Source organism: Anopheles merus, chromosome 3R (genome assembly GCF_017562075.2).
Source record: "Anopheles merus strain MAF chromosome 3R, AmerM5.1, whole genome shotgun sequence".
NCBI lineage: Eukaryota > Metazoa > Arthropoda > Insecta > Diptera > Culicidae > Anopheles > Anopheles merus.
This window is the reverse complement of record NC_054084.1, coordinates 7,698,847-7,710,896: the sequence shown is the minus strand read 5'-3', so window position 1 is coordinate 7,710,896 and position 12,050 is coordinate 7,698,847. Positions and strand designations below refer to the sequence as shown.

The window sequence follows — 12,050 nt, the reverse complement described above, 5'->3', positions numbered from 1 at the left end:
GCGGTTCAGGATCAATTAATGTCTCCGGTAAGGGAGGTAACGTTTTTACCACAATATCTCCTCCCCCCCCGACGAGCCCAAAAGGGGGTTGCTACAGTAGAGAGAAGAAGAGGGAAAAAATAAACTGGAACACAACTAAAATCATGACCGATCAAACGATCCAACATTAAATGGCTGTACCGATTCGATTTGATCCCGCTCAATATCTCTCCAATGGGCTTCATGTTTCGCATGGAGGGAGGGCAAATAAAAGCGCCTTCTCGTACCGAGCGCCCGCCGGTAGGTGGGTTTCGGGGTGGTCATAATTTGATTATAATAAATTTATACCCATTAAGGTACAGTTTCAAGCTGCTGTGCTTGGCTTACGTGTGATGGCTGCTGCACCACGGCCCGCGCCTCTCTGTGTGTGTCCACTGCAACACCGCAACAACTGGAGCCCTGTACAGTGTAATGGTAACGGGGAGAGCTGCATCCAGCCGCGTTTCGATTCTTCGAAACGGTTGTAAATGATTCAATTACAAATCTCTGTCCAGTCGCGCAGCGGAGTGTTACGATCGGTTCGTTAGCTTTAAACAGCTGTTTGAGACGGATTTGACACGCTTAGAAGTAACCGACGATGTCCTTTACTTGTGTGTCCCTTTGTTTTGTGGTTTACCTTTGCAGTGCCATTTTTCACTCGATTTGATAATTAAGGGTTAAAGCCCGGTGGAGTTGTCTTAAGCTGGCGACAAAACACAAAAGGGAAGGCAACACATTTAACCGAAGGTTGAACGAGCTCAAATGTATGGCCAGGCTTGATCCCACACAATGATGTTGTTAGCGAACGTGTACAATTAATTATCAGCATGTAATGCCGGTGCGCACATTTATATTCGTCACCTTGCAAAGGGATGAAAAACGTTGTCTAAACATGGCACGGAAATAGGCTCTGGCAGATATGTTGCTCAAGATAATCGTTTTAACCCGTTAGAATATGTTTGATCCGAGCAAGCATTTCGAAGTCACCTACCTTTTGCTTCCCATCGAAATGAGCTGCTGCTGCTGCTGTTGGAACTGTTGCTGCTGCTGCTGATGTTGATGTTGCAGGAACTGTTGCTGCATCTGCTGCAGCGTTGGCTGCTGACCATTGCACTCAGCCAGCGGCTGCACGGGCATGCGGGGTTTTAGCGGTGGCGGTGGCGTTGTGCCATTCTGTGGCGCACCGTTCATTTTCGACAGATACTCCGACACCGGTATCTGTTGCGAGTTGTGAGCACGCTTGCGCACGGAAATGCGTGTGTCCGACTGTCTGCCAGCAACAAAGTTGGCCTGTTGGTGCTGCTGCTGCTGTGGCGAGGCAATCATCAACGACGGTGCAGACGTTTGCTGCAGTGGCAACGATAAACGATGATGCTGGTGCTGCTCTTGAGACGGTCTACCGTTCGGTACTGTCTGATGGGACATTCGATGGTGATGGTGATGCATCGGCTGCATACCTGCTACACCGTTATTAGCGACCGTTGAAGCCATCGAAGGAACCGTTTGCGTTTTGGCCATACTCGATGCTGGCCGTCGGTTCACGTTCGTCATGCCGTCGGCCGGGCCGCTGGTGGGGCATTGCTGTGGCTTTTTCGGTACCATCGGCGGTACCACTGCTACGTTTTGTGGATGCTGCCCGCCAGGTGGTGGCGGTGCATTGGCGGGAGAAAGATTCTCAAACGTCGACGCTCGATATAGGCTCTTTTTGTTCGTTTGACCCGCGAAACTGTTCCGCCGGCTGGCAGAGTTCGATCGACAGTCGCCCGAATCGCTCAGCTGGCGCATGTGCCGCAGCAGCTCCGGCGGTGGTGGAGGCAACGGTTCGTCCTGGTTGATCAGCAGCACATCCTCCGTTGGTGTGAGCACGGGCGGCGGCGGTGGCAGCTCGGGGCTCGGTATCCGTAGCATGGGGTTTTTGGGTGGCCGCTCTGGTACCCAATCGTCGAGCGCAATGATTGGACCCATTATCATCGGGCCGAGCAGATCCTTGGACAGTTGCTGCTGCTGCTGAATCAGTTTGTCGCGGATGGAGGAGTATTCCGAAGCAGATGATGTTCTAAAAGCAAGAGAGAGGGAAAAAGATAATTGAGCGAAACATTCATACAATTCAGCAAATCTAACCGTACCTTCTAACTGTTGCCATGTGGGCGGAGGGCGAATAAGGTGCCACACTGCCCATGGGCAGCATTGACGCACGATTCCTGGGCGGTGGCGGTGGAGGTGGTGCCCCATCTAGTGACGAGATCATTTCATGACTTTCACTCATCGCATCGCCTATGTTAGAGCCCGGGGCACTGGGTAACCCATTTGTCGACGCGAGGATCAACGTGGCGTTGCTGATCATTTGCTGCTGATGGTGGTGTTGTTGGTGGTACTGCTGTTGCTGGTGCTGCTGCTGCTGCTGCTCCGTTTGTACGCTCGGGGGAGGTACAACCTTATTCAGCAGGTTCATCGTGTGAACGGAGGCAAGCTGATTGCGCAGATTGTTCACCGCCAGCTTGTCCAGCTGCTGCTGTACGGCAAGGCTGCTCGGCGGTGAGTAGCTTCCCATCGATAGCGACGCACTGGACAGCTCCATCATGCTCCCGGCCGCCGACGAGTACGCACTCGATATGGATGATCGCTGCGAGTGCGAGCTGATGACCGGTGTCGATACGCCGGGTGGACTGCCTCCCGATTGCGGTTTAGATGAGTTGGTGGAAGCTCCCGGTGATCCTCCGCTGCTACCGTTGCTAGTATTCCCGCCCGCTGCTGACAGATTGAGTGAGCTGGGTCGTGAGTGAATGCTCTCACGGGCGTGCTGCTGCTGGCGCTCAAAGTACGAAATGACGGCGTTCTTCTGGAAGGCTTTCAGTGACGGATTCGACACACGGTGCGTTTTGCTAGGGTCAAAATAGGTGTAGCGTTGCTGTTGCTGCTGCTGTTGCTGCGGCTGCTGCTGTTGCTGTGGCTTGCCTGGTGATGATAACGATTGATTCGAAGACCCGTTCGATGTCACCGATAGGTTGTGTTGGTTCAGGTGCGACTTGTTTGCTTGACCTGCGCCACCAGCACTGTTGCCATTCAGATTGGACGTGCTACTGCTGTGCAGATTAATCCCGTGATGTTGCTGCAGCTGCTGATGCTTCTCAAGCTCATTGATACGCTCCGCCACCGACTGCCAGTTGTGTGAATTGAGTTGTCTGCAAAAGAAAAGGAAACACATACCGGTTAGAGCCACCTTTCGTCCAGTAAAACTGCACGCAATAATAATACTCACTTGAAATCCACCATCGAACCACCGCCGTTGGTTTGCGGAGCGTTTCCCGTGCAGCTACTGTTGTTGTTGATGGTGCCGCTGTTGTGGCTGTTACCCCCACCACCACTTCCAGGCGGTTCCGTGTACGTGCTGATAGGAAACAATCGATTATTGCTACGACTAGAGCGTGTGTTCGGGGCGGAACCGTTGCCCGATTGCGTCGTCGATCCCGTCGGCGATGGTTGCTGCTGCTGCGGCTGTTGCGGTTGGACGGCAGGAGTCGTCGCACTTGTTGCCGATCCGGTAGTGCCCGTGCTAGCGCCCGTGCCCGATGTGTGATGGTTGTTGCCGGCGGCACCGTTCGCGTGCAAATGACTGTGCCGATGCGACTGGTGCCGATGGAAGTGATGGTTATGCTGGGGATGTAGCTGTTGCTGCTGCTGCTGCTGCTGTTGTTGCTGGCGATGCGTCAGCATGTGATTGTTGTGAAGCGAGCCCGTCGACTGGGACACACCGCCGAGCGACGATTGGTCATCGTTCGACATGTACAGGATGCTCTCGGAATTGTGGCGCTGGGGCGTGCGGACGCGCGAACTGTGCGCAATCAGCTGCGAGGTTGAGCCTAATGCAGGAGAACAAGAGGGAGAGAGAGACAGAGAAAAAGCAAAACGATCAGTTAAAGTTTGTTGTGTTTGGATTAGTCACCGAAGGGTGAGTTGTTAATTTTTGTGCACGTCAAGTGCCAAGTGGTTTGGTACACAAGTTCATCGTCTTATTTCAACGGGGTGTGCAAATATTTGCATTTTACTTTAACGCTCATTGTGAGGAACGTTATGGCTGGGATACGATTTTTTTTTTTGCTGTAGTTTTGTACATCCAAGTGTTTGTGTTTGGCCTACAAATGATTTACAGGAAACAGTTTACATACTGCAGCTCTCCTCGGGGGGGATCCTACGATAAAATTGAATGATCAATACAGTCCAGCAACTTCACCAGATTGGTCAATTACCTCCAGAAATCCCAAGGCTTTTTTGTAAATCCAACTCCAATGTATGATCCCAATGACAGTTTGCTACATTATACAATCCATAAGGTCATCAGACATTCAATCTGGCCAGACTCCGGCAGCCTCAGGCTCTTTAAATTCACAATACTGTCCTCGTGTGTCAATAAACCCAAAGCACAACTCTGCGCTTGTTTCGCATGCCATTTTAGACCCTCTCTAACGGGATTCCTCATTCCTGGTTGCGCAAGAAATTAGATCACCACACACATTGTATTGACCGCACTGTACTGGCCATCAATTTAACCTTTCGACAGTTCCCCAAGCCCGTAGCTGCGTTCGCGACCGTCCTGCAGCATACGACCCGGGCGCCTCGGATATTCTGAATTCTTGCACGCGTGTCCCCGGAGGGTGACGTCTTGAAATTGGAGATACGCTTTGCCCGCTTACCTCACACGCCAACTTTCCCTTCCAACTCCCTTCAACTTCAACCAACCATCCAGAGTTCGATCCCGATCGAGTTCTCTGGTTCTCTTCGAATTCCCCCCCGCAAGGCTTATGCAAATTATCGCCACCAACGATTTGCGCGCATTCTCGCCGCGAAGTGCGAACCCAAAACCGTCGGCCTGATTGATTCATTGTTTTTGTGTGCGCCCGCGCCGTGTCTAGCAAGGCGGAAAGTGGATCACTTTCCGACCGCGATCGACAGCCAACCATCGCACGAAAGGGAAATTTACGTCGATCACGCAATGGGCCGCGCGATTTACATAGGAAACCCCTTCCCCTTCGACGGGGGCATACCTCGATGACGTACCGCACCGAGATCGGAGTCGATTGGAATGCGAACAGTTCGTAACCGGGCCTCACAAACGCAGCACCACAAACCACCCTTGGTGTACGTTCCAGTGCTTACTTTCGGTTTCGCTTGTGGACCACTTTCAATGTCAACGCGTGTCAAATCCTTCGGGCGTCGATGAAGTCAGCGCCTTCCCGGTGGTTGTTTGTGCAACACGGCTATGGAGGCGTTCGCGTACCGCCGTCGCATACTGTTGTAGAACGCGCGCCGCTTCGCGAAACCCACTGTCGCCTCCGGCCGGGGAAGTCAACGACTGACTGGGCTGACTGACCGACGCCTTGACATGGGCGGTTCGCGACAGCCCGGAATGAAGGAAGACGTCGGCTGCTTACAGCGTGCCTCCGGAGGGGATCCATAAAGCTTCGCTCATTAGCAGCAATCGATCGTAAAACAGTAAACCCCGACGACGACGACGACGCCGCCGTCGACGTCACAATTATTTCGCGGATTAACGTTCCCCGACCGTGCTTGCCCACTACAAGGAAGCAGCAGCGCATATAGCGAAACAAAATTAACGTCCAAAAGTGGACAAAATTACACACGGAGGCGTCTCAGAACTCACCGGGCAGTGGCGATTCTAATTGCAATTATTTCGTGTTTTTAAGCTCCAAATGTTTCGGAAGCGGCTCGGAACAAAACGCGTGGTCGTCGTAGCACGAACCGGAAACCGTTTAGAGCTGTGTTGCATAGATGGCCTAAAGCTACGGATAATTAACGTACCACTAACGGAGTCTAACTCATCACCGAAGACGTGTGCAACACGCTGCTTGGTTGGGGCAGTCTAAGCTCCTAACGTCCTCGAGGCGGTGATCGACGTCCCCCTTGTGCAAGCGATGTGAAGGCGTCTCTAAGTGGCAACTCCTTTCTTCTTTGTGTCGCGACAGTGCGATGTCGAGGGATTGAATTATAATTGGAATTTTACGACTTATTACGGCGTCGCGCATGAGTGTGATTTGTGCGCAGGTTTTTGCATTCCCGCCGTTCCGTACCAATGATGATGCAAACAACTCCCCATTTTGTTGTATCCTTGAGCGTAGAACACTTCTTAAAGTGGTTGTACTTCTTGCACTGAAAAAGCGTAATCTCCCCTAGAACATGAAGTCCATGAAAGTCTATCGATGTCACTTATGTCTGCAAACCGAACATGACAGTCTGCGATGGTTTAAGCACCATCGGGCGTAACGATTACGAAGTACAAGCGCACCGTAGTGTCCAATGGGCGACATGGGCGAAGTCTGCTGTTATCCACTCGGACATCGTCCACCAGGGGCCTGAGGTCTGTCATTAGAATCAATATCCTGCGCGTGCCCGCGTGCCCACAGCCAAAGCGACGTAGGTGACGATCGAACTACGAGATATTGAAAACTTATGGCCACCACGACCACGTATACCCTGGTTCCCGATGCGTGTACCGATCGATCGCCCGGTTCGTGTCGTTCTCACCAGATAGATCTATCAGAACGTTTTATTGCGGAAATCGCGTTGATTGCAATGGCGTTGATTCAATCGCGCCTCGACCTCGGCAGAGTGCACTCGCGGGTGTGCGTTCTCTTCTGCTTGGTCCAGCCCTTTCCATCCCCCCTCCAATGCGCGATATATTTTATTGAGCGCCAATCCGTAATTGTTTTCCATTCGTACATACACACACACACACACACACACACGCGTTGGTTGTTTTGTGTTGCAGTTCACGCCTTACCCTCATTGGAATAGTCGTTGTTCCGTCGCGAGAAAAAGAGCGTTTGTACGAAGTTATCTGAAAGTCATTTCCTACGCGTCATAAGCAGAAAATATGACGGGATTGATCATCATTCTGCGCACACATCCCATCCACTGTGGCTGCACGGGCGCGTTTTGTTTTGTTGCGTGAAAGATGCGCAAGTCTTACGCAAAAAAAAGCTAAAAAGGTGCTATGAAAAAAAATAAAGTAGCTAAAAGCTATGAAAGGTGAATAAAGTACGACCATCCCTTGCGCATGCGCGCCGGCGAAGGGAGTTAGACTTTGGACAGCTTGAACCCGCAGCATCTTCACCGCGTGTTCGTCGGTGATCATCGTGATGATGGATCGATGATTGTTCAATTCCGTTTAATCCCCATGTTACGGAAGAAATAATCCGCAAAATTATGGCCCATAAAATTTACGATGAATAAACTTTGTTCGTGCACGGCTCGGCAACAAAAAAAAACGGGACAGCGGTGGATGGTGACCAGGCAGCTACGGAATTGCACAACATGCCTGCGCAAGTTGACGGACCCAAGGAAAGAACCATCGATTACTCCGAGAACTAAGCACAATTTCTTTTGCATTCTGCATCTTTGCGAAACATTGTTGCAAACGGTGCATACATGTCACGTAGTGTTCACCCAGGCTGTACGCACCTTATCGGAAAGGTAAGCGTCTCCAGAGCAAAAAAGGAATATCTGTGGATAGGAGGAGAAAAAAAAGTCTTTATGACACCCATTTCCCGAGCACCGAATGCTCATTCTCATTAAAAGTAATCAAACCAGAGGTGATCAGTCGCCGGTGTTTGGATCGTAAAGATGGTCGTACTATTTTGAAGTATCAATCAGTGAACCGTGCAAGGGGTGGAAATGGGTTTAGTCAGGTGAAGTATTTTATTTCAATTTTTATTCTCGCCAACATCCTGCCCCACAATGGGACGATTAAATTGATTGCTTGAGTGAGGTTCACCAGCCAAGACGATTGACGGGTGCTGGATGCAAAGATACTGACAAGTTCTGACAGCAAGGACCAAGAGCATCTAACGTTCTGAAGATTTAGTACGAAATAATTATTACTTTGCCATCTCCCAGCCATATTTCCAACTCATTCTTGTCGCAAAAAAAAACGCTTCTGCAGCCATTCTATGAAGCCGCCATTTTTGCTTCAAGCCTACCTCTACCAGCAGGACCAAAATTAATTGCTTCACGTAAAAATTATTGCACTATTAGTTAAAAAGCGATTTGTTTTGTGTCTGCCCTGCAGCGGTGAGTAGAATAAAAAAAAAACAACATTCAGTCCCATACAAAAAAACTGCAACTCCAAAGACATTCATTATAAGCAGAGCAGAAGAGAAAATGCATCCTAAAAAAGCGACAGACAGTAACAATAAAAAAAACAAGCCCAGCCAGCCCTATATCACGAAAATTGCACCTGCCACAAACCGCAAACGTTAATCTCCAAGGTCGTGGCCACAAGCTGTAGCTACTTCCCCATCTTTGCCCTGGAAGATCGGACACAGGGAAGCAATAATAACAACAACAAAAGTGGGAAAACATCCAACGGCCCAGCAACATACAGAATACGGTTACCATCGTCATCATCATCATCAACGTCGTGGTCCTGGTCGTTTTGAGGCGAGGCCAGGTCAAACAGCCTAAATATAATGCTCCAAAATCATGCAAGCTCGTCCCGTTTCGGCTAATCATGGCCCCGGGGTGGGAAGATGAAAAACGCAGCAAGAAAATCGTACCACCGCGCACAGACGCCCCTCGGGGAAGTGCGCTGGAGCGCTCTCGTGGGCCCAGAAGGTTTGCAAAATACCACAGACCACTTTTGCAGCCAACGGCAGTAAAAAGTTGGACCCGGTTCGGCCTTAACGGAGGGCAGCCAAGCCGTTTCTTTCTCCCAGAGCACTGAAGTCATCTTCTTGTTTGCTTATCTTTCTCCAGTTCTGCTTTGTACGTTCCACCCGTCCTGGTGCAGGGGGAAGAAGATGCCCAGGAAAGGACGCCCAGTGCACAGAAACACATTCGCAATCTCCGGATGGTGGATGGTGAAAGGGGCCGGGAGCGATAAGCGGAGGACCTGAAACTTGTTTCCTTCTTTTTCGCTTGGGTGCGGTGTTGTGTGTGCTCGAGTACATGACGCGCGCGCGCCTGCTGGTAAACCAGTTCTCGGATCCCGAATCCAAGGTGCTCAGATCCCGGGAGTTATCCGGTTTTTTTTTCTTCTGTTTTTACGCAGTGAAAATTCCAAAGGCGCAAAGAAATCGTTCTCGTGTATCAAACACGCAGCCGGGCTCTGATGTCGGAAGAAGAACCCGGACCGACCCAACGACGACGAGCTATCACGTCCAGGAACGAGGAGCCTTGGCCAGGGATCGATACGAAAGTGCATTCACTTCTGCTTTCGATGGGGACGACTTCTGAGCGCTTCCTCACGGGTGCGCGCACAGATGCTGCGCGCGCGGCACAAAAAGTGTTGGCGGGCGAAATTGCGGCTCCAAATGAAGAGGATGAGAGCATTTTACGACTAAATCTTCCGCCATCTTCTGCCTCCAAGCTTGAGAGTCCCTCGACTCATGAAAATCAAATTTCATTCGTTTCGTTCTCAGGAGCGTAAACCATCTCTTCCCAGATTGAACTGCTGATCGTCGTCAATAATATTGATTGTTCAAGATTGGATTTTGAAAACGGTGCCCTGGGAGATACGAAACCGTCACGTAGCGTTTTTTTTTTTTTTTTGGCTGCATTCAACCCGGACAACTCCCGGGTAGAGGTTACACTTCTGCAAGAATGTTAAGCCCGTCATCCAACCGACCGGACATTAACATTCACCACCGAGTCCACCGTTTCGCGCAAGAGCCCAAGCCGACCGAGTGGACATTGAACTTTGTTTTGCGATGATAATGGAGGGTGAAACTTCGTGACTTAATTGTGACTCGCCGTCTCAGTCCCTGGTATGATCGTGCTTAGTGCGGATAGTGGCGCCCATTTATTCTAGCTCTTGATCGGCCGAAGGGATGTGGTGGGTGGTTAGGAAGGCTTTGGACCTACGAAATGTGGTTTTGTAGCTGTGGCCAAGTTCTTACCGCCATTGGACACACCACTCCCTAAAACGCACACACAACCACACCAAATGGCGACCGCTAACTAGCGGGTTTGCAAGGGTATTTGTAGCATTGGAGCACTGCGCTCGGACACTGGGCACTTGGGACACGTACATTCTAAGCCTAAGAAGCCCCTGCGGGAGAACGTCGAGACGGCTCTAAATCCCTTTTTTATACCGACGGGGGTCGATCTACGATTGCTTGATTCATAGCGAATAAAACCAGTTTCCAGTTCACGAGACCTCCAATCGTCCTCCCTTCCCTCTATTCTGCCCGTCTTTCTTCTTGGACACAATTTTCGTTGTCATCGTAGGGTGGACGCCTGTGTGTGTTAAGGAGGTCGCTCTAGAATCATGACCGCAGAACACGCGATCGTTGGTGGCGAGGTGCTGCAGATTCGCGGATCGTTCAACCACCCAACATCCCGAACAGAAAGAAACGTTATGAAGTTACGTTTTGGAGATAGCAACAATAGGATTTTTGGACCTATCTCTACACAACCAACGCTCGAATCTTCCCAGTCCTCTATCTCTATCTTCCTCTCATCATATGACGCTTAGCCCCAAACCCCAAAACTAACTTCGGTCGATCATCGCCAAGAAAACCTTCACGGTTTTTGCAAAGCCAAATAATTTATTGGCTGCCAGATCGAATTCAAGGTTTCGAACCCATTGCTAAGGAAACCGCAAACGCGAAAAAGTGCCCCCCTTGTCTGTCTACCTGCATGCTTCAACATTGACCATAGTCTAGTTGGGGCGTTGTCGCACAGTGTGTGTGTGTGTGCAAAAGATTGCGACAGTATTCCAGACCGCGATAACTCCTATATTTCCGTGGGTTTGGAATGAAGCGGAGGACGCAATCTGCATTCAAAACGCACACACATTCATAAGAGCCCGCCTGAGGTATTTCTTGCGAAGGATAAGCGATCGAAGAAGTGGTCAAGCGAAGTAAATGCGTGATGCATTACTAAAGCATGGCGAAGGAAAAAACAACGTTACGTAGCTGCACCGGGGTAGTGACACACATTATGGAGGGCTTTGGGTTTCAGTGGGCACCAGGCAGCAGCAGTTCAGCAAATATGCAAATAGGAATGAATGTCTTGGAGGGGGGGAGAAAAGGAAGGTGCTTCAAATATGCAAACGATTCTTATGATAGTTTCCAGGGTCCAAACAAGACTTTAGTCGCATTGCTACCACTTACCACGTATGCCATGCCCCCCCTCCCAGCAATACAGTGCTCTAGACGAGATGCGAACCTGAAGAGTCACACAGATCGCCACTCCACTCGATTGCCGGCTGTTGTGGAACGACGCCTACACAGCAAATCAAAATTGTGTCGGTGTGGAAAGCAGTAAAGATAGTGCTGATTTCCTTATTCACACGTCCGCTAATTCCCACTTGATGAGACATATTTAGGAGAAACGACATCGCTTTGACAGGTACGTCAAAATTGCCCGATGATGAAGCTGTCAAGATGACGCCATTCTTGGAGCGAGTTGTTATCTTACGGGGTGTTTTTGTTTCCCGGGGATTTATTTGTAATAGAGCTAACTGCTGGCTTCTGTTTGTCTTTTATAGCATGTGACCCAGTAACCAGTCGTCCTAGATGCTAATTAGTTAGTGAGTACGAAAAATGTTTATTTTGTGTTCCACATTTTTGCTCCTTACCAAAGAAATCTAGTTTGCTTAAGATCTAGTTTAAGTATTTACCAAGCAATGAAGATATTAAGTACCAACTCACGTCCTTGAACCTAGTCAGGCCCAATTTATTTAACCGATGCAAGACCTTGATTGATCAAGAACCTGATCGAAGAAGTAAAAAATCAACAATAATGTTGGCGTCGTTTTATTACCCTTATTAACCACCTTAATTCGCACTTTTTAATTGCGGAACCTGCTGGACGCTGCCAAATGTAAATGCCACAATAAAGTAGCTCCCACACTATCGCTCGTGTTTTGCATCTTTGCAGACTGCGAGGCGCTATTAAATCGCTTGGGCAAATAAAGGCGTGATAGAATCCTTTAGCGACCGGTACTTCAGAGTTGGATCTTACGTCAAGCAAGACAAGGGAAAAGACTGTATTTCTCCCACCACCAGCCAGTA

General features: G+C 49.8%; 1 protein-coding gene across 3 annotated transcripts in view; it reads right to left on the bottom strand.

The window, feature by feature from the left end:
- Positions 1-12,050, bottom strand: part of LOC121595162 (protein Shroom) — a 178,590-nt gene that overhangs the window by 77,551 nt on the left and 88,989 nt on the right. For all 3 annotated transcript variants that reach the window (XM_041918840.1, XM_041918842.1, XM_041918841.1), the window contains exons 5-7: positions 3,278-3,878; positions 2,145-3,200; positions 1,010-2,074 (exon numbers count right to left, since the gene is read on the bottom strand). In XM_041918840.1, coding sequence (XP_041774774.1) covers positions 1,010-2,074; positions 2,145-3,200; positions 3,278-3,878 — 2,722 coding nt within the window. The remainder of the gene's footprint in view (positions 1-1,009; positions 2,075-2,144; positions 3,201-3,277; positions 3,879-12,050) is intronic.